Here is a 21805-nt window from a genome sequence, read left to right as displayed (position 1 = left end):
TAATAGTATTTCAGTGTGTATGTGTGTGTGTGTGTGTGTGTGTGTCTGCGTATACACTATTTTCTTTATCCACTGATGGACCCTTAGGTTGTTTCCATATCTTCAGTTCAGTTCAGTTTAGTCACTCAATCATGTCCGACTCTTTGCGACCCCATGAATCACAGCACACCAGGCCTCCCTGTCCATCACCAACTCCCAGAGTTCACTCAGATTCACGTCCATCGAGTCAGTGATGCCATCCAGCCATCTTATCCTCTGTTGTCCCCTTCTCCTCCTGCCCCCAAACCCTCCCTTTCTCAGGGTCTTTTCCAATGAGTCAACTCTTTGCATGAGGTGGCCAAAGCATTGGAGTTTCAGCTTTAGCATCAGTCCTTCCAATGAACACTCAGGACTGATCTCCTTTAGGATGGACTGGTTGGACCTCCTTGCGGTCAAGGGACTCTCAAGAGTCTTCTCCAACACCACAGTTCAAAAGCATCAATTCTTTGGCACTCAGCTTTCTTTATAGTCCAACTCTCACATCCATCCATACCACTGGAAAAATCCAACCACTGGAAAAACCATAGCCTTGACTAGATGGACCTTTGTTGGCAAAGTAATGTCTCTGCTTTTCAATATGCTATCTAGGTTGGTCATAACTTTCCTTCCAAGGAGTAAGCGTCTTTTAATTTCATGGCTGCAATCACCATCTGCAGTGATTTTGGAGCCCCCCAAAATAAAGTCTGACACTGTTTCCACTGTTTCCCCATCTATTTGCCATGAAGTGATGGGACCAGATGCCATGATCTTCATTTTCTGAATGTTGAGCTTTAAGCCAACTTTTTCATTCTCCACTTTCACTTTCATCAAGAGGCTTTTTAGTTCCTCTTCACTTTCTGCCATAAGGGTGGTGTCATCTGCATACCTGAGGTTATTGATATCTTAGTTGTTGTAAATAATGCTGCAATGAACACAGGGGTACATATATATATTTTTTAATTAGTGTTTTCATTTTCTTTGGATAAATACTCAGAGTGGAATTGCTGGATCATATGGTAGTTCCACTTGTAATTTTTTGAAGACCTTTCATACTGTTTTCCTTAATGGATGCTCCAATTTACATTTCCACCAATAATGCACAAGGGTTCTCTTTTCTCTACATCCTTGCCAACACTTCTTAGTTCTTGTCTTTTTACTAATAGCCACTCTAACAGTGGCTTCCCTAGTGGCTCAGACAGTAAAGAATCTGCCTGCAATGCAAGAGACCTAGGTTCGATCCTTTGACCAGGAAGATCCCCTGGAGAAGGAAATAGCTACCCACTCCAGTTTTCTTGCCTGGGTAATCTTATGGACAGAGGATCCTGGCAGGCTACAGTCCATGGGGTTGCAAAGTATTGGACACAACTGACTAACTGCACACATACACACACACACTCTTAACAGATGTGAGGTGACATCTCACTGTGGATTTGATTTGCATTTTCCTGAAGGTTAGTGATGTTGAGCATTTTTTCATATGCCTAGTGGATATCTGTATCACTCTCTGAAAAATGCCTACTTAAATTTTCTGTGCATTTTTAAATAAAAATTATTATATTGAGGTCTATGAGTTCTTTATATATTTTGGATATTAACCCCTTATCAGATGTATGATTTGCAAATTTTTCTTTCATTCTGTAGGTTGCCTTTTAATTTCATTGATGATTGCTTTTGCTGTGCAAAAGCTTTGCATTTTGATGCAGCCCCACTTGTTTATTTTTGGTTTTGTTGTCTTTGCTTTCAGAGTCAGGTTCAATAAAACATTGCCAAGACTGATATCAAGGAGCTTATCACCTATATTTTCTTCTAAGAGCTTTATGGTTTCCTTTCACTTTTAAGTCTTTTACCAATTTTGGGTTAATTTGTGTGTATGATGAAAGAAGTAGTCTAGTTTAATTCTGTTGCTTGTGACTGTATGGTTTTCCTAGCACCGTTTATTGAAAAGACTGTCCTTACTCCATTGTATATTTGTGGCTCCTTTGTCGTAGATTAATTGGCCATATGAGTGTGAGTTCTGGGCTCTCTGGTCTGTTCCATGATCTATGTGTGTCAGTTTCTTGGCTTAAGAAATACAATCCTTCATTGACAATTTTTCTAAACCCTCAAAAAAAAACTTATTGAAACTGAAATTGATTGTTTTGGATGATAAATAAATGAGATCTGAAAAATATAACAGGTTTGTATTATTCAGCCATTATTTGCATCCATCTCTTACCAGAAGCATAAGTGACTAAACACAAGAGATGTAAAAGTTTACCTCCAAAACGTGCTTCATTTTCACAACAGCTCAGCAACTGAAACTTTGAAATATTCCTGGGTATACTGAAGCAACAGGAAAAGAATAGTGATGGTATAATGAAGCTAGATGATGTTCAACTGAAGACTCTTTTGCTCATTTTGTTTCATAATCAAGATTCCAAACAGAGCTTTTAAAAGGGATTTGGTTCCCCATAGTGCTACCCTGATGCCTGTGTTTGTCTGTAATGTAATCCTTAGATGTAGATACAGATATCAAGTCCTGTGGAAAGTTAGCGTTAAATTACTGGTTAATGTAACTCTGAGAGAATTGTGTTCAGTACAGCATGTCTTTCAACCAACTCAAATATCCTTATACTTGTCCTTCAGTTTATGATGCTGAACGTATGGTGCTCTAGCCCTATAAGAAAATAGTAAAGATGAGATTGCTGGGTAGTCTCATTTAGACAGTTAATTTTATCTTTGTTTTCTTAAGTCACATTTCATTGTTCTTCTCGATGGTGCAAAACTAATTGGCTCTTATCACAGTTGCATTACCTTCAAAGGCAGATAAAATTAATGCAAAGTAAAAGATCACTAGAATCAGAGATATCTGGTTAAAAGGGAGACAGGCTTGCATAAAGTGGTCACACAATCCACAGAAGGCTCTGGCAGAATAATAAATCATTACTTTCTCCAGGTTATCATTTTGTACTCTAGTTCATTATTTCGTATCATTTTGTTTTAACCTTGGATTGTCCCTACTACATCTGCTCTGCTGTGATTAATTCTGCTGATGGAAATAAACTGTTGAAGGGCAATGCTGTACTGCATGACTAATTAGCCTACCGAATTATGTCCATAAATTAACATTTTGTTTTTATTCATTTAAATAAATCAAAGTTGTCCAAACTTATTTTATACAGATCACTCTAATACCAATTTATTTTTGTAGCCTTTTAGGTAGATCAGGTTACTTACTTTTCAGTCGACTAATTCCAAACGGTTTCTTACCTGTGTTATACTTAGTTGCTCAGTTGTGTCTGACTCTTTGTGACTCCATGGACTATAGCCTTCCAGCAAGGATACTGGAGTGGGTTGCCATGCCCTTCTCCAGGGGATCTCAACCCAGGGACTGAAGCCAGATCTCCTGCATTGCAGGTGCTTTGTTTACCAGCTGAGCTACCAAGGAAGCCCTTCTTTCCTATACTTTTCTATAACTACTATAGGACCTACCTATAGTCCAACCTATAGTCCCAGTTGGTCCAAGTGGAGGGAAACATTTTTGTTTGTTTGTTTTAGTTAAGCTGAACTCTGCAGCAGGCTTTCCGCTCTAGTTAACGTGTCCTCCACTTCCTCCTGCCCCCAGTTCTGGCCACAGCCCTTCATCCTCTGTTTCTATTGTTATATGAAAGTAACTGTACTGTAGAGCGAATGTTTGCATCTCCCCCAAACTCATATGTTGAAGTACTAACCCCCAGCCCTAAACTCAGGGGTGGTGGAAGGTGGGGCCTTTGGGAGGTAATTAAGCTGAGATTAGGATGTGAGGGTGGGACCTTCATGATGGGATTAACATCCTGATAAAAAGAGGGGGAGATACAAACTGTCTCTCCATGTTGTGAGGATGTGATAAGACGGATGCAAGCTAAGAAGGATGGGCTCATCAGACATCAGGTTGGCCAGCACCTTGATCTTAGACTCTCTAACCTCCAGGACTGTGAAAAATATTTGTCTAAGCCACCCAGTTTATAGTATGTTTTTCTAACAGCCTAAACTGACTAACATAGACTACTATTGAGAACAAAAACAAAACCCCAAATTCTTCTCATAAGAATCTTCTAGGGCCTCTATCAAAAGAAAAAGAAAAGACATTTTATAATACTGAGGCAGGGACCAAGCCATTGATTTTTTTTTTTTAAGCCTTCACTTAAAACAAGTTAAGACCAAGTGGGCTCACAGGAAACTTTCAAAGTCTGCTCAAGATTGCTATATGAAATAATATTATTTGTTATAGAACAGATTAAGAACAGAAAAATGGATGGGAAGCGTTTCTATATATTCTGCAACATTGGGTTATCTGCCTCTAAAGATAATTTGAGGATTAGGACTTAGTCTTTTCAGAACCTTCTTTCACTGGTCTTATTTTAATAAAGGCAATTAGGCCCTTTTCAATAAGGGGTTCACTCCCTGCCACCTCAGGAGACTGAATAATATGAGAGAATTTACAAGCCTCATGTTGATTTCAGAAAGCTTTCACAGTAACCGTCCTAAACTCATATGTAAGAGTGTCCTGGACTGGCCCCTTCCTGCCCACTGGACCTGTTGTGCACACGCATCCCAATTTCATGTTCAATGAGGACATGTTGGTAGCTTGAATTTGGCAGGAGAAGTATTTATTTCATGAAAATATGCAAACAGTGCCAGTTAGGACCTAAGTTTTCCAGAAAGCTGGTTGTCAAACCTTTACCAGCATCCCACTGTTTATAATCCAGGTCAGCATCTCTAGGCATGGCTCCTCTACCATGTCTTTTTGCATTAAACTCTTCACTGATTCATAGAAGAAGAATCTTTATATTCATTCCTTCCCGGAGAGGTTTCCACAGTTATAACACCTGTTTCTTCTTTACCGAGGCAGAGCCACCTTATGTTTTCTCTGACACTCAGATGGCTTTGACAGAGGAAAGGATCACATGATTGAATCACTGTATCATGCACAACTAAATCACAACTTAGTGACCAGTGTGTTTTCAGTGGAAATAGATTTGCCAAAGGGCACTTTTTATACCAAATGAACATTTTTTTTCCAGTTTATTTCATGCCTACTATTACTGTCTTAAGCACTATAAGGGATACAATGGTCGTTTCTTACAGAATCCTTTCAAACTTCTTAGGAAATTCACTGAATTTCTAATGATCAGAGAAATTCATTAGCCAGGACTAATGAAATATATGAAACAAATAGAAAAGGCGGGTAGTAAGAGCCAATCATTTAACTTTCTGAAATTTTAACCAAATGATCCATATTTTGAAGAAGTATACATGCTTGAGGGGCAGAGAAAGCAGAGAATTTGGAAAAATTTGAGAGGTATTTGCATTCAACTTCAGTAAAATGTTGAATTACTATTATCTTCAGAGAGTGTATTCTTCTGATTCATTTAGGAAATTTTTCTGGACTTCTTATATTTACTTTGTATTTCTTCTTATTTTTTATATTTATATTTATTTTTCTTAGGTTCATTTAACTTTTCTGACTCTTCATGGTAGTAGAGCACATACAATGTAATATTACTTTACAAATTGGAGATTGCATAGAACTCAGCCATTATTCTTTCCTGAAGAAGCAGAAAGCATAATTTTGGACAATTCTTTATTAACTCCAGGACCCATATTTTTGTAAATGAGGCCCCAATTTGAGTTTATCTTTTTTATCATTTGCTTGTAGGAATTCAATATATTCTACTAATGATGTTGAGGGTACTATTTAATTCTAAGGGAGTGTGATTCCATGGTTTCCTTACAAGTCTAGGGCATATACCTATACACTAAAAAGGTTAACTGAGGATTTTGCTTGTTTGAATATGTGTAAGTTATCAAACTTTGAATAAATAACATTTTAGAGTATTTCTTAAGATTTCCACATTACACTATCCAAATTCTGTTACCAAATAGAGGAACACAGGAAACAGTCTCCTAAGCAAGTCTATTAATAGAAGGAGATTTCTGTTTCAAGCAAAGGAAAGGAGGAAATCTAGGCTTTATTTCATGTACACACCATGTGACCAAAACTGTTCTAGCTGTTTCACACATGTTCATCTTGAATCACAGCGATTGTGTAAGATATTTTGTCTCCATTATGGAGATGAGGAATCAGAGATTCAAAGACATGTATTAACTGGGTGATAATATAGTTGGTAAGCAGTATATGCAAGAATGGAAATCAAGGTTTATCTAATTCTAAAGCTAATTTTTATTTTCATTGCCCCATGCTCCAGAAATATGTCTATATATGTAAACTTTTATAAAAGAAATTTCAAAATCCTTTTTTTTCAGATTCTGAAGCAATAAAGTCTGTATCAATATATTTCTGAGTACAAAAACCAAAATTATCCTTACAGATCAATCCCCAAACACAAATACATTTTTCATGTATTAATTCAATATTGCTCAAAATAAAAATCACCTGAGACATCTGCTTGGTCTAGAGATAACCCTATAAGAGGGATGTTATGTAAGTCTCATTTCCTATGTCAGATCTTATCCCTTGGTAGTGGCTTTGGATTCCTGCATGGAGAAGAAATCTGAAGTTATCTCTAGAGCCAAGGAAGTACCTTGGGATTCATCAGAGACGAGGACCATGGTCATGGGAGAGGAAAATGGCAACTCAGGGACCTTGAGTTGGCTAGAACTGCCACAAATATTAGTAAAGCAGTATGTAATTTGGGATGCTACTGCTCAAAATTGCCTTTGACATTTAAAGTTATATTTATCTCACTTTGGGGGTTGTATTTCCTAAGTTTGCGTGATTATAAGAATCATCTGGATTAATTATTTAAAAATACTGTTTGCCAGGCCTCCTCTCTGGAGATTCAGGAGGTTAAGAGTGGGAAGTCAGGAATTTTATGATCTGGCAAGTTTGGGAATATTTAAATTGCTTTTGCATTCAGAAAGTCCCTGCGAAGGCGAACATTAACTTATTAAGCAGTAATAGCTTAAGACATAATCTTCCCAGTAGAGACTTGAGCATTTATAGGCCAGGGGCAAACCATAAATCAATTTGATGGTGACTAGTGGTTAGAGAAATTCAGAGCATGTGATAGCTTCCTTTATCCAGCTTGCTTTGTTCAACTTACTAACTTTTAACCTCATTCAGCAGAGGTTTTCCTCTTGTTCATTCTGCTCCAGGCAGACTGGTCTTCTTTCTGTTCTAACATGTACATGTTCTCACCTCAAACTCTTTGCCTTTGCTGTTCCGTTGCATGGTATATCATTCCTGGAGACCCTCACAGGGCTGGTGTCCTTAATTCTCTTTCAAGTGGTAGGGCTGTTAAGTGAAAAACCCAAATGGTAAGCAAAGAGGAGGAAGAAAAGCACGATTTTAAATGTGTGAAGCAGATTCATTGCTTATCTGACAACCAAACATTTTCATTTTGTAAAAGGGAGGCTCCTGGCTCTTTCCTTGCTCTAAGCAATGAGTTATGCCAGTCATTGCATAGCATCTGCAAAGAAATCAGGGTAAAGAAAGTAATGGCTTTCCTAGAGAACAAGGAAACAATGACAAATAAGAAAACAGAGAAGAGAGTCACTAGTTGCATAGTAATTAAATCTGGGTAAAATGTATTATTTAAAACCATTCAATCACTGCCTTATCTTTTCTGATTCTTCAGGGTGCTCATAAGTATAATCATCTGACTGTATCTTTGAAATAGCATTAGGAATTGGGAAGCATCTTAATAAACACTAACTGAAGCCACTCTGAAGAAAACATCATTAATCATGTCATCTGATAAGAGATACTGTCAGTGTTACATTTAGGAATTTATACTCAGACTGAATTCCAGTAAACAACTCATGCGTGCATTAGGGATTAAGAAAGTGAGGGCTTCTTTGTTAGTGCAAATCAAAAAAATATTATGTTGCTCTAATTTTTAAAAACAGAACCCACCTGGACACATTTGTTCTCCCAGTTGCACAGGCTTACTAGTCCAGTGCGCTTTGCACAATGCAAGGACATTCTCCTCCTAATGTACAATAACCATATACTGAAAACATGCCTAAAAAGCCACCATAGTTCCGATTGGTTTTTAAATAAATAAAAATCTTTAGGTTGTCATTTAGATACTTACTTATATATTTGTAGGTTTACCCATCATTAGGTACTGTTTCTATCTTAAAAAAAAATCAACCAAGCCTTAATTACCTGACTGCTTAGTATTAAACATTATATGAAGCATCTTGAAGATACAAAAAATATATGAAATATTCCCAACTCTTAATGACTACCCAAATTAATCTCACAAGAGAAGGCAACATTGTAGAGAATAATGAAAATAGAGTTTACGGGAGACAGAAGGAGATCAGATATTGAGATGTTTGTAAAAGAAATGGAAAGTAAGATTTAGTCAAGTGGAGGATAACAGAGAGACTATTGGAGTTAGGTGATGGTACAGAGGAATTATGGCAGAGATCTGCATATATTTCCTGGGTCTAGGGTGGACAGTTTATTTTTTACACTCATTTGTTTATTTGGCTGCATCAAGTCTTAGTTGCAGCACGTGGGACCTTCCTTGTGTCATGTGGGATTTCTTGTCGCTGCACATGGGCTTAGTTGGCGCTCAGCATGTGGGATCTTGGCTTCCTGACCAGGGATCAAACCCACATCCCGTGCATTGCAGGGAAGATTCTCAACTACTGAACCACCAGGGAAGTCCCAAGTGGAGTGCTGATAGTGAGAGTAGTGGGCCAGATTTTGGTGGCTATATATCAAAATAAAGGGTGGATTTTTTTGGTAAGTAATGAAAAAAATGAAAAATTCGATCATGGGATTAAAGTAACAAAAGTACCATTTTAGGAATAAGTCTGGCAGAAGTACATAGGGAATGTGGAGGACCATATTACGGTAAGCAAGTGTTTACCTTAGATTCTAGTCTATGACAAGGCCTCCACACTTCAGGTTGGTCCGCAGAAGCTGAAATGAGCTGTATCACTGGGATGATAGGGAAGAAGTTTGAGAAGACCAAGAGTTGGGGGGAAAGTCTCTGGACTATAGCGTTATAAAAAGTGAAGAAGACACCTTGATAAGAAAATAGTCATACATCTTATAATAGTTTCTAGAAAGATCAAAGAGAAGAAGAAAGGGCAATAAAAAAAATAAATAAATACTTAGCTTCAAGGGAAGCCATCAAAAGACAAGAAAAGTAAATAATTTCCAGTTGATACAAAGTATATGGAAACCAACTGCCAATAAATCCTAATGGAACGAAAGAATTAAAGTTCATAAAGATAAAATAATCCCCCACAAGGAAGTTGTGTAGCAAATCTCAAGATTAATTCTCAAAGGGTTATCAGGTACTGAGAAATGGAAGGGTCTAAGAGCAATTTATTGAATTAAATTAATACCTTAAAAGGCTTCCCTTGTGGCTCAGACAGGACAGTAAAGAATCTGCCTGCAGTACAGGAGACCTAGGTTTGATCCCTGGGTTGGGAAGATCTCCTGGAGAAGGGAATGGCATCCCACTCCAGTATTCTTGCCTGGAGAATTCCAAGGACAGAGGAGCCTGGCGAGCTACAGTCCATGGGGTTGCAAAGAGTCTGACACAACTGAGCAACTAACACACACACAATACATTAAAGAGCAGTGGAGAACTTCTCTGGTGTCATAGTGGATAGGAATCCACCTGCCAATGCAGGGGACATCGGTTCTATCCCTGGTCCAGGAATATTCCACATTCTGAAGAGCAGCTAAGTGCATGTGCCTCAACTGCTGAGCCCTGAGTGCTGCAACCACTGAAGGCCTCACACCCTAGAGCCTGTACTCTGCAACAGGAGAAGCCAGCGCGACGAGGAGCCTCAGTACTGCAACGAAGAGTAGCACCCACGAGAGAAAGAGAAAGCCTGTGCAAAGCAATGAAGACTCAGAGCAAACATTAAATAAATAAATAAAATTTTATATAACAAATAAAGAGCAGTGAAATGGTAGTGACTGTCTCCAACTGTTATAACAGTGGACTTCAGCATTTTGCCATGAGAGACAATTTGTGAGTCTGGTTCTTAGAAGCAAGAGGGAATAATTTCACAAAGGGCTTTTAGGCTTGAAAAGTGCAATATCCAAAGTAAGTTATGGTCACCCCAATAGCTAGGAAATCTTTGAAGCCAGAAGTCAAAATATGCACCACAAAGGAAAGGCTACCTGCTATCCTTCTTTTTCTCTATTACAGTACATCCTCAATAAAACAGCTAATATTGGGAAATAGAATTAAAGGCTAAATATAATTGTAGAACTAAGATACTATGTTCCATAAAATGAAAAATAATATCAATGATATCAATTACAAAAAAGAGAGGTTGCTGTGAAAAACAAAAAAAGTATGTGAACGTTAAAAGCATGATTGTTGATGTTGAAAGGAAATCTCATCCCATCTCATCAATAGATGGGATGAATCATAGAATTAATTAGTAACTGAACTGACTGAATTAAACTAGAGGATGAAATTAAAGAATTAACCATTAACCCACTGTCAAAGAATAAGTGATGAAAAATATGAGGAAGTTAGGAGATAGGAAAGATCTATCCAGAAAAGAACATACCTTTTAATAGGGGATCCAAAAAAGATAATTAGAGAAGGGAAAATATGCAATGTGGTGGGTTAAATAATAGCCCCCAGTGACCACTTATTTTATCCCGTCTCTGCTTTGATTTTGTGTCTGTCATGGGGTCCCCACCATGAGATAACAGAGAACCTTACCAGTCCTTCTTGCATAAGTATGACTACTCCTGCCTTCTGCTCAGATGGTAGATTGGATCTGTGAGTCACACCATCCTCTTCACTTCTTTCTGAGCTTGCCCAGGAATCTCCTTTTCTGTCTCTATCTCTACCAATAGACTCTTCAAAGTAATTTAAGCTCTTATTATCACACACCTCAAAATTCTTCCAAGTCTTTCAGGAACCTAGCCAAAAATCCTAGGCAGTTCTAAGGCAAAATCCAGGTCCCTTTCTAGTATAAAAATGATGACTTACAACCATAATTTAAGTGTATTTTTTAGCATAGGAGACCCCATAAGTTTGAAGAATGGTATTTTGAAAGTTGTTGTACCATGTTTGAAGGGAGCGCTTCTTGGGCACCGAAGGGCCATAGATCCAGTGGCTTACCAAGATTAGAATTTTCTACCTCTCTTGATAAGCATTCAATAGATCACTAGGTTATATTCTCTAAATTCATGGATACTGAGCTGGACTGTGTTATTCACAGAAATAAATTTTCTCATAAAATAACTAATGATTGCACCCTAAGCTGCACTGCAAAATGTTCCATTTAGACAGAAGAATGCCTGCAGCAAATCCAAAATGTCATAGAAAATGATGCTGTCTTCACCTTGAAGTTTGTACAGACCATCTAAACACAACCTAAGTTTGAAATCTATCTTCTGTTGAACTTTTTCAAAATAAAATGTGCATTAAAATAAAATTCTTCCAAGCCTATTCTCCATACTTAATTCCAAAGCCACTTCCACATTTTTAGGTGCTGGTTACAGTAGTGCCCCGGTTCCTGGTATAGAATCTATATGAGTTTCCTACAGCTCCAGTAACAAATTCCCACAAACTGGATGACTGGAAGTGACAGAAATTCTTTCATAGTTCTGTAGGACAAAATTCTGAGATCAAGGTATCAATACACTTGAGTGTTTCTGGAGGTCCTGAGGGAGAATTTGGATAGATCTCTCCTTGCTTCTGGAGGCTGCAGTAATCCTTGACAATCCTTGGCTTGTAATACACCACTCCAGTGTCTGCCTCCATCATCATGTCACTTTCTACTCTGGGTCTCTCTCTAGAATATCCCTCTGCTTTTTTCCTTTAAGGATACCTGTCATTGATTTTAAGGCCCGCCCTAAGCCCAGGATGATCTTATCTGGAAACCTAAACCTAATTACAGATGTCAGAGTTGGACTATAAAGCTGAATACCAGAGAATTGATGCTTTTGAACTGTGGTGTTGGAGAAGACTCTTGAGAGTCCCTTGGACTGCAAGGAGATCCAGCTAGTCCATCCTAAAGGAGATCAGTTCTTGGAGTTCATTGGAAGGACCGATGCTAAAACTAAAAACTCCAATATTTTGGCCACCTAATGCAAAGAACTGACTCTTTTGAAAAGACCCTCATGCTGGGAAAGATTGAAGGCAGGAAGAGAAGGGGACCACAGAGGATGAGTTGGTTGGATGGCATCACCCGCTCAATGGACATGAATTTGAGTGAACTCCAGGAGTTGGTGATGGACAGGGAGGCCTGGCGTGCTGCAGTTCATGGGGTCACAAAGAGTCGGACACGACTGAGCGACTGAACAGAACTGAACTGAAACCTAATTATATCTACAAACACCTTTTATCTAAATAAGGGCACCTTATCCAAATAAAGTTTCAGGGTTATGACACCGATGTATCTTTTGTGGGAGGGGCCTCTATTGAACTCACTACAGTCTGCTCTCTAGCCCCTGCCAAATTCCTATCCATACAAAACACATTCACCTCATCCCAGCATTCCCTCAAAGTCTCAACTCATTACAACCTCAACTCTAAGTTCCAAATCTCATCTAAATATCATCAAAAGTCCCAAATCTCATGATTAAATCATCTGAATCAGAGATGAGTGAAACATCCGGGAGCAAAACTTTTCTCCATCTGTGGATCAGTGAACATAGAAAACAAGTTATCTGCTTCCAAAATACAACGATGAAGCGGGCATGGGATATACACTCCTATTCCCAAAGCGAGAAATCTGAAGGAATAAAGGGGTTGCACATCCCAAGCAGGTTTGAAATCCCATAGGGCAGATTTCTTTAGGTGCTAAGGGCTGGGAATTATTCTCTGTGACTTGATGCTCCACTTGCTGGGTCCACACCTTCAGCCTCGGGGGCTGCAACGGTGGCTCCATCAGTCTCTGGGTTCATAGCAAAGGCTCAGCCAGCTTCTAGTCCTCTCTCAGTGACACTGCTGGCCTTTGCACCACTCTTGGCATCTCTGCCCTGAGGGTCATTCTTTATTTTTCTCAAAGAGTGCCGCATGTCTGCAGCTGAGTCGCTCTGTCAGCCTATTATTTCCTGTCTGTAGAATCCTGGAAGTCATGCCTCAATCTCATCTCTTATAAATTTTTATAAACTCTCTTTTACAAGAGTATAAAAGTTATTCCACATGTTCTTCCAAGGCTTTACAGTTTGTTTTTTATAACCATTCCTTCTGGGTTTTACTTTTGTGCATCATTTAAAGACAAAACAGAACAAACAAAACTGGTATCCCCCCCGTTAGTAGTGAGTTATTTAGACTGATTGGTGTGTTATTTAGCCAATGACATTATATGACAGTTTTAGCATATATATGAACTGGTATGTGATAAAATTATTGAGTGTATTAGACAACTTTTGGCCAATAAGCACGAGCACACTGTAACTTTCAGCTAGGGAACCTGCTACTTTTCTAACCATGGGGTGAGTATATTCTGCAGTGTGTGGTATTTACTATTCACCTATTTCATATTCTCAGAACAGTTTCTCCAAAATTACTGCTTACATATGTAAAAGTAATATTGGTTATTCTTCATATAAACAAGGTATAATGTTATGATGGTACTTGAAGTGGAAGTTTTAAAGAGGCCAGAGGTGCTTTCCAGGATATAATCAAGAAAGCAGAAAGTTAAGATCATCAAGGAGTTAGATCCCTCAGTGCAGGGAAATTCTTTACCATCTGAGCCACAAAGGAAGTCTAATTGATAAATGAAAATTGACATTAAGAAGCCCATTATTAGCATCACCATTATCTGACTGATCAACATTTGTGTGAAGATACTTAGGGAAAAAAAAAACAAAAACAAAAAAACAACTATGGCAGGAATCTTATCCCCCATTTCAGAGAATCTGAGTAGATTTCAAGGGTGGTTGCCAAATCAGTATATCAGGAAAGCATCTCCAGAGGGACTTTGTAATAATGATTCTCCTATAGAATTGATTCAGTTATGCTCATTTTTTTCCAGTAACACAATCCCTCCACTAAATAGGCTATGTGTGTACTAAATTCCCGTAAGTGTACCTAGATCTGTTTCAGGAACCTAAATTCTGTAGTATTAATTTATGTGTTCATTCCTGCATCAATACATCAGTCCTATCACTGTAGCTTTACAATGTTTAACATATTGTAGTATAAAAACATTTTCAAAAAGAACTTGAATATTTTAAATCTCATTTTTCTAGATTAACTTTAAGATAAGCTTACAAGTCTTCTTTAAAAATCTTCAGATTTTTATTGGGTTTATACCGACTAGATTTGAGGTAACTCATATTGTTCTTCGTATTTAGAATCATAATGCATTTGTTCAGATATCTTTTGTATCTTTTAGCAGTTGTTTTTCATACAAGCCCTACAGTTTGGGAATTTATTGCTGGTTATTATGGAGATTTTATTGCTCTTAAAAAAAAAAAAAATCCATGCTCTAGTCCCTGGTGGCTCAGATGGGAAAGTGTCTGCCTAGAATGTGGGAGACCTGGGTTCCATCCCCAGGTTGGGAAGATCCCCTGGAGAAGGAAATGGCAACCCACTCCTGTGCTCTTGCCTGGAAAATCCCATGGACAAAGGAGCCTGGTAGGCTATAGTCCATGGGGTCGGAAAGAGTCAGACAGGACTGACCGACTTCACTTTCACTTTCAGTGCTAGGTTGCAGAAACTTTTTTCAATTAGGATTTGTTGGTATTTAGAAAAGGCTATTATTTTATTTATCTGATGTACAGTCACTTTACTGATCTCTTGTAGGAATAGATTTTTTCACTGCTGGATTTTTTTGTTGACAATCATGACATTTGCAAATAATGAGAATTTGCCTCTTTTCCCCAAGGTATTACTAGCTCTTTTCTTTTTGCCTTATTTCACTGGCTTTGAAAGTTGCCTGATTTTAATGGGAGCATTTTCAATACTTCATCATTAAGAATATCTTTGTAGGTCTCCAGTAGATTTTCTTTATCAAATCAAGCAAGCTTCATTCTATTACTGTTTTACTGAGAATTTAATTTTTCAAAGTATAGTCAGGATGATTGTATATCCATTTACTATATATGGTCTTTATAAATTCTTTTTTAAAGATTTATGAAGACTTTTAGTGACTTATTGCATCTTTAATATTATAAATGTTTTCATTTAAGCTAGGAAAATGTGAATTACTTGTTTAAATTTTATGCATGGTTAATGTGATATGGAGTTATTTAAATCCTATAGTATCTTTTCTTGATTACTTATGTGAGAGTTCTATTAAAATTTCACTCTGTAAGTTATACATTTCTCCTTATATTCTCATGGATTTTTTTCCCTTAGACTTTGATGTTGAATTGTTAGGTTCATAAAGATTCATAATCAGAAAAATATTCTGTTTTTACTTTGACTGGAAGTAACACTCCTAGTTTCTCTTGGTAAGCATTTACTTGGTATGTTTTTCATCATCCTTTTATATCCAATTTTTTTGTTTTGATGTGTCTCCCCTAAACAGCATGTCATTAGATATTTTTGCTACTCATTCTGATAACTGATCTCTTAATTTAACGTATTGACTTTAGTAGTGATAACAAATATTTGGTATTTTCTACTTTGTTTTCTTCCTCATCTATTTCCTATATTCAGCTGGATGTATTTACTTTGTTTACTGTGCCATTATGTCAGGAGGAGAAGGGGACAACAAGGGATGAGATGGTTGGATGGCATCATGGACTCAATGGACATAAGTCTGAGCAAGTTCTGGAAGAAGGTAAAAGACAGGGAAGCCTGGCATGCTACAGTCCATGGGGTCAGGAGCTGGACAGACAGGACTGACGGACTGAACAACAACATGCCATTTTTTTTTCTGTCTAGGATTTTGGAAGTAATTTATCCCATTCTTGTCTTCTCTTGCTTGTTCTTAAGTTGTAGAAAACTTTTATTTAAAGTTATTTTCTTCTATAATGTCAATCATTCATGTCATTAACGGCCTTTCCAAACGTAATAAGACAGTTAATATACACAAACTAATCCTAGCCCCGCATGTTTTGTGGCTACTACCTGGAATCTTGTTTATAGATTTTTTAAAAATTTGCTTTACATTGTGACTCAATCATTGGTCTAATTTTACCTTAATAATTATAATGATATTCATAATTTCACAAAACTATGTTTCTATCAGTTTCAGTTATTTCTCTGCTCACTATCACCTCTTTTATTCCATATGTTCCTCTTAGTTGAACATAGTTTCTATTTTCAGTATCCTCAAGTAATACTTTCAGGACCCTTTTATGGTGGTAAAGTTTCTGAGTCCTTTAGTACATAAAAGTCCCTTAATTTTGCCCTTAGACTTGGTAATGGTTTGGCTAAGCTCAGAAACTGTTAAAAATAATATTCCTTTAGAGCTGTAAGAGTATTGTTCCATTTTGCTTATTACCTGAGAGATCAAATGAAAAGTCTGACAGAAATCTGAATATTGTTTCTTTAAAACTATCTTATGTTTTACCTTTCAGAAACTTTTAGGGCCTGTCTGAATTTTCTTGGAGTCCAGAAATTTCAGGATGTAACTAAATGAGATGTTAATTTTTCTCACACACGACTCTTTGCGACCCCATGAACTGCAGCATGCCAGGCCTCCCTGTCCATCACCAACTCCTGGAATTCACCCAAACCCACGTCCATTGAGTTGGTGATGCCATCCAGCCATCTCACCCCCTATCGTCCCCTTCTCCTCCTGCCCCTAATCCCTCCCAGCATCAGAGTCTTTTCCAATGAGTCAACTCTTCGCATCAGGTGGCCAAAGCACTGGAGTTTCAGCTTTAGCATCATTCCTTCCAAAGAACACCCAGGACTGATCTCCTTTAGAATGGACTGGTTGGATCTCCTTGCAGTCCATGGAACTCTCAAGAGTTTTCTCCAAAACCACAGTTCAAAAGCATCAATTCTTCAGTGCTCAGCTTTCTTCACAGTCCAACTCTCACATCCATACATGACTACTGGAAAAACCATAGCCTTGACTAGGCAGATCTTTGTTGGCAAAGTAATGTCTCTGCTTTTGAATATGCTATCTAGGTTGGTCATAACTTTCCCTCCAAGGAGTAAGTGTCTTTTAATTTCATGGCTGCAGTCACCATGTGCAGTGATTTTGGAGCCCGCCAAAATAAAGTCTGACACTGTTTCCACTGTTTCCCCATCTATTTCCCAAGAAGTGATGGGACCGGATGCCATGATCTTAGTTTTCTGAATGTTGAGCTTTAAGCCAACTTTTTCACTCTCCTCTTTCACTTTCATCAAGAGGCTTTTTAGTTCCTCTTCACTTTCTGCCATAAAGTTGAGCTATTTCAAATCCTAAAAGATGATGCTGTGAAAGTGCTGCACTCAATATGCCAGCAAATTTGGAAAACTCAGCAGTGGCCACAGGACTGGAAAATGTCAGTTTTCATTCCAATCACAAAGAAAGGTAATGCCAAAGAATGTTCAAACTACCACACAACTGCACTCATCTCACACACTAGTAAAGTAATGCTCAAAATTCTCCAAGCCAGGCTTCAGCAATACATGAACCATGAACTTCCAGATGTTCAAGCTGGTTTCCGAAAAGGCAGAGGAAGCAGAGATCAAATTGCCAACATCTGCTGGATCATGGAAAAAGCAAGAGAGTTCCAGAAAAACATCTATTTCTGCTTTATTGACTATGCCAAAGTGTTTGACTATGTGGATCACAATAAACTGTGGAAAATTCTGAAAGAGATGGGAATACCAGAACCCCGACCTGCCTCTTGAGAAATCTCTATGCAGGTCAGGAAACAACAGTTAGTACTGGACATGGAACAACAGACTAGTTCCAAATAGGAAAAGGAGTACATCAAGGCTGTACTCACATAGAACTCACAGTGGGAAGTAATTAACAAAATTCTGTAAACCAATTATCCTTTATTAAAAATAAATTGAAAAAAAATACATAGTCTCCAAACATGGTGACAGAGTTATTTTCTTCCTCTCAAGTAGCATATTCTCATGATTCTCCCCAATGGCTATTCAATCTGAAAGCTGCTGCTCTGGCCTTGCAGGTGGCTCAGCAACCAGGTAAACTAGGTTTGGGTTGCACAGGGCTCTTCATGTAATTTAGCACAGATCTTAGAGAACTTATGATACTTGGGGATGGTGTGGGGGTGGAAAACAGGGAATAGGGAGGGGTTGGTGGTATGGAGATTTGGTGGTGGCAATGGGGGACTGGGTTGGCTGCATTGTTAGCTATTCTGGATAAAGTAAACCCTGAAGCATTTCCATATTAAGTACACTAAGTTTCCCCACTTACTTTCAAAGAACTCCACACAACACCTTCAAAGTCTGAAGTCAGCAGCTGACCTGTAGTTAAAGCTGCAAGGCTCACAAACTCATCAAAGAAGCCAGAATGAGATGACCTAGATAGGAAATTCTAGCAATTATTTTCCATCAGTCTTCCTCCAATCTAAAATAAACATCTAATATACATGATGTGGGATTTAGAAAGCCACGCTGTAGCAAGCAGGGTATTCTGTCAAACTTTTCATCAAACATCAAGGGAAACTAATGGTCAGGATATATTTTATCTTATTTTATTTAATACACATCTCCCAACATTACTCTATTATGATGGGACATTGCTGAACAGGTAGGAGACAGATTTCCCACTGTGAGTTCTTCTGATGGCTTCTGCAAGAATCATGGAGATGTCGAGCACCTGTATTTTGGAGCAGTGCTTCATCTTATCCTCCTGAGGTACGGTATTGGTGACTACGACTGCTTCAAAGCCTGCACTGTTCATGCGAGTAATGGCTGGGCCAGAAAAGATTCCATGAGTCAAGATCGCATAAACTCTGGTGGCTCCAGCTGAGAGAAGTTTGTCAGCTGCGTGGCAGATTGTACCGCAAGTGTCAGCCATGTCATCCACAAGGATAGCCACACGATACTTTACATCTCCCACTAGCACCATTCCGTCCACTCCACTAGCTTTCTTCCGTTCTTTGTGAATCAAGGCAAAGTCCACATTCAACCTGTCTGCAATGGAGGTCGCTCTCTTAGCTCCACCAGCATCTGGGGAGACGATCGTGCAGCTCCTCCACTCAGAGATGCTCTCCTTTATCCACTTCAGGGCAGCGGGTTCTGCACACAAATTGTCTACTGGGATATCAAAAAAGCCCTGAATTTGAGAAGCATGTAGGTCCATCGTGATGATATGATCTGCGCCTGCTGTTGACAACATATCTGCAACAAGTTTGGCGGAGATCGGGGCTCGGCTCTCACCTCTCTTATCCTGCCGGGCATATGGGAAGCACGGGATAACTGCGGTAATCCGGCCTGCTGAAGCAATCTTGCAGGCATTAATCATGATCAAAAGCTCCATCAAATTGTCATTGATTTCGCCACAGCCACTCTGCACGATGTAGACATCCTCTCCTTGCACACACTCGCCAATTTCCACGCAGGTTTCCTGGTTGCTTAATTTCTTGGTCATCACCTTGCCCAGCTCCAGGCCCAATCGGTCGGCGATTTTCTGGGATAAGTCCTGGTGGGAGCTGCCGCTGAAGATTTTGATATTTGGCTTTTTGGTCAACTGCAGTAGGCTCTTTGCGTCCATTGATCACCCTGGCAGCTGAGACAGGAGCAAAACTCAGACTGCAGACTACGCCAGGTGCCACCTCAGGCGCCAGATACTATAGACTCTAACTAACGGCTTCTGGTTGTTACTCTGTGCTTCCGGTCCCGTCAGGCGGTGCGCGACTTTAAACTGCTGCTGCTGCTGCTGCTAAGTCGCTTCAGTCGTGTCCAATTCTGTGCGACCCCATAGACGGCAGCCCGCCAGGCTCCCCGGTCCCTGGGATTCTCCAGGCAAGAACACTGGAGTGGGTTGCCATTTCCTTCTCCAATGCATGAAAGTGAAAAGTGAAAGTGAAGTCGCTCAGTCGTGTCCGACTCCTAGTGACCCCATGGACTGCAGCCCACCAGGCTCCTCCACCCATGGGATTTTCCAGGCAAGAGTACTGGAGTGGGGTGCCATTGCCTTCTCCGTTAAACTGCTACCCTAGATCTTAAAAAAAAAAAAAAAAAAAAAAATTCCTGCTTGGAACGGACCTCACACTCGTAAACTAAAGAGAATTAAACCTTTTTTCAGTTCGTGAACTTTCCCCGCCCCCCTTCTGTTAGTGCCTGTTTTAGTTTCCAAGGGCAGCTTAAATCTGAATAAATGAAAATATAAAATTTCTGTTAGGCAAAAAACGTAACTTCGAAAAGTTCTGGACTGGAGGAAATATCTAGAATGTGTCCTGAGTTCTTTCAAGTGAGGAAAGGTAAGTTAAGAATAAACATATAAAAAAAAACCCACTAAAAATCAAGAAAATGATACATTTTCACACACCAGTTGAGCCAAAATTATGATAGATAATTCCTTCTACTCTAGGGGGATGTTTAAGTGAGGGATTTTGTGAGGGAAATTTTTCACGTAACCTTTGACTCAATGTGTCTTCTAGGAATCTACTCACTAGAAATATTCTTAAAATATATTGATAATTATTTCTTTCTGTATTAATTCTTTTAGTCAAAATTTCCTGAGGTATTATGTATGTCAAGTTGTTGAGCCATTTACGGAGTACAAGATGGTGAATGATGAATAGTAACTCTCTAGAATTGCTTATAAAAGCGAAATATGGAAACCAATGAATGTCTGTCAATAGCTAAATTATCAGGTAATGTATAGTTGGTACACAGGGCTGCTGTTAAAGAGATTGTAATAGTCATGTGAAAGAAATCATATAGAAGTATCTCCAATGTATTTTTTAATGTGAAAAAATTCATAAAAATATGCATAATATATTTATGTTTTTAAAATTAAGTAATATAGTCAAAACATCAAATAATTATGGAAGTCTTTAAAAAATTATTTATTTATTTTTGGCTGCCTGGGTCTTCCTTGCTGCATGTGGGCTTTCTCTAGCTGTGGCCAGCGGGGGCTACTCTCTAGCTGTGGGGCACTGGGTTCTCTTTGCAGTGGGTTTTCTTATTGTAGAGCACTGCCTCTAGGGCACTCAGGCTTCAATAGTTTCAGCGTGTAGGGTTAGTTACCTTGAGACAGGTGGAGTCTTCCTGGATCAGTGATCAAACCCGTGTCCTCTTCATTGGCAGGAGGATTATTAGCCATTCACTGAGCCACTAGGGATATCTTATTTTTATTATGATTACCTTTGGAGATGGGAGTAGGTTGATAGTAGTCGGGGTTAGTTATGCACAATTTATTGACATTGTTAATGTGGTATTTGAACCTTTATTACTTTTATAATTTAAAAAAGACTAAAAAATATATATGATGATTAACATCTTTGCTGGCAAATTTAAGTACATTGCTTCCAAATGCATTAGGGGTTGGAGTTATGGGCTGAGAAGTGGAGGGGATCATAGATACCAGGAGTTTCGATAACACACTGTGTTGTAAAAATAATGTAGACGTTAAAGATCAGAAAACTTTATCATGTTAATCGTGTGTTTGACATTTGGTTCTGGGATATTTTTATTTCATCTAAAACCAAAATAATTATTTTATAATATTTTGAAATTACTAAATAATTTTTTGAACCTACAGCAGCTCATTTCAGTCCACAGCCCTTCATTCATATTCTTTCCTATCACAAAATCCACAGACACACCTATACTATATAAGTCTCATCCTCAGCCAAGATTACATACAGTGCTTTCTAAAGAAAATTCTGTGACTTAATTTAGCAGCACTGAAAAGTACTTGCAGCTTTGATTAAAATGATTTTTCTCCTAGTGTTGTCAACAAGTGGCACAGTTTTCAGTTT

General features: G+C 38.5%; 1 protein-coding gene across 1 annotated transcript; it reads right to left on the bottom strand.

Moving 5' to 3' along the window:
* PRPS1L1 (phosphoribosyl pyrophosphate synthetase 1-like 1) lies at nucleotides 18555-19671 on the bottom strand. Its single transcript, XM_005679001.2, has one exon. It carries the CDS (start codon nucleotides 19588-19590, stop codon nucleotides 18601-18603), a length of 990 nt encoding a protein of 329 aa, XP_005679058.2. The 5' UTR covers nucleotides 19591-19671; the 3' UTR covers nucleotides 18555-18600.

The sequence above is a fragment of the Capra hircus genome, chromosome 4 (assembly GCF_001704415.2).
Source record: "Capra hircus breed San Clemente chromosome 4, ASM170441v1, whole genome shotgun sequence".
In the NCBI taxonomy this organism is placed as follows: Eukaryota; Metazoa; Chordata; class Mammalia; order Artiodactyla; family Bovidae; genus Capra; species Capra hircus.
This window is presented reverse-complemented; position numbering and strand designations above follow the sequence as displayed.

What these genes read in the sequence shown, in the direction of transcription:
- PRPS1L1 (XM_005679001.2), bottom strand. Translation starts at nt 19,590, where the DNA reads ATGGACGCAAAGAGCCTACTGCAGTTGACCAAAAAGCCAAATATCAAA.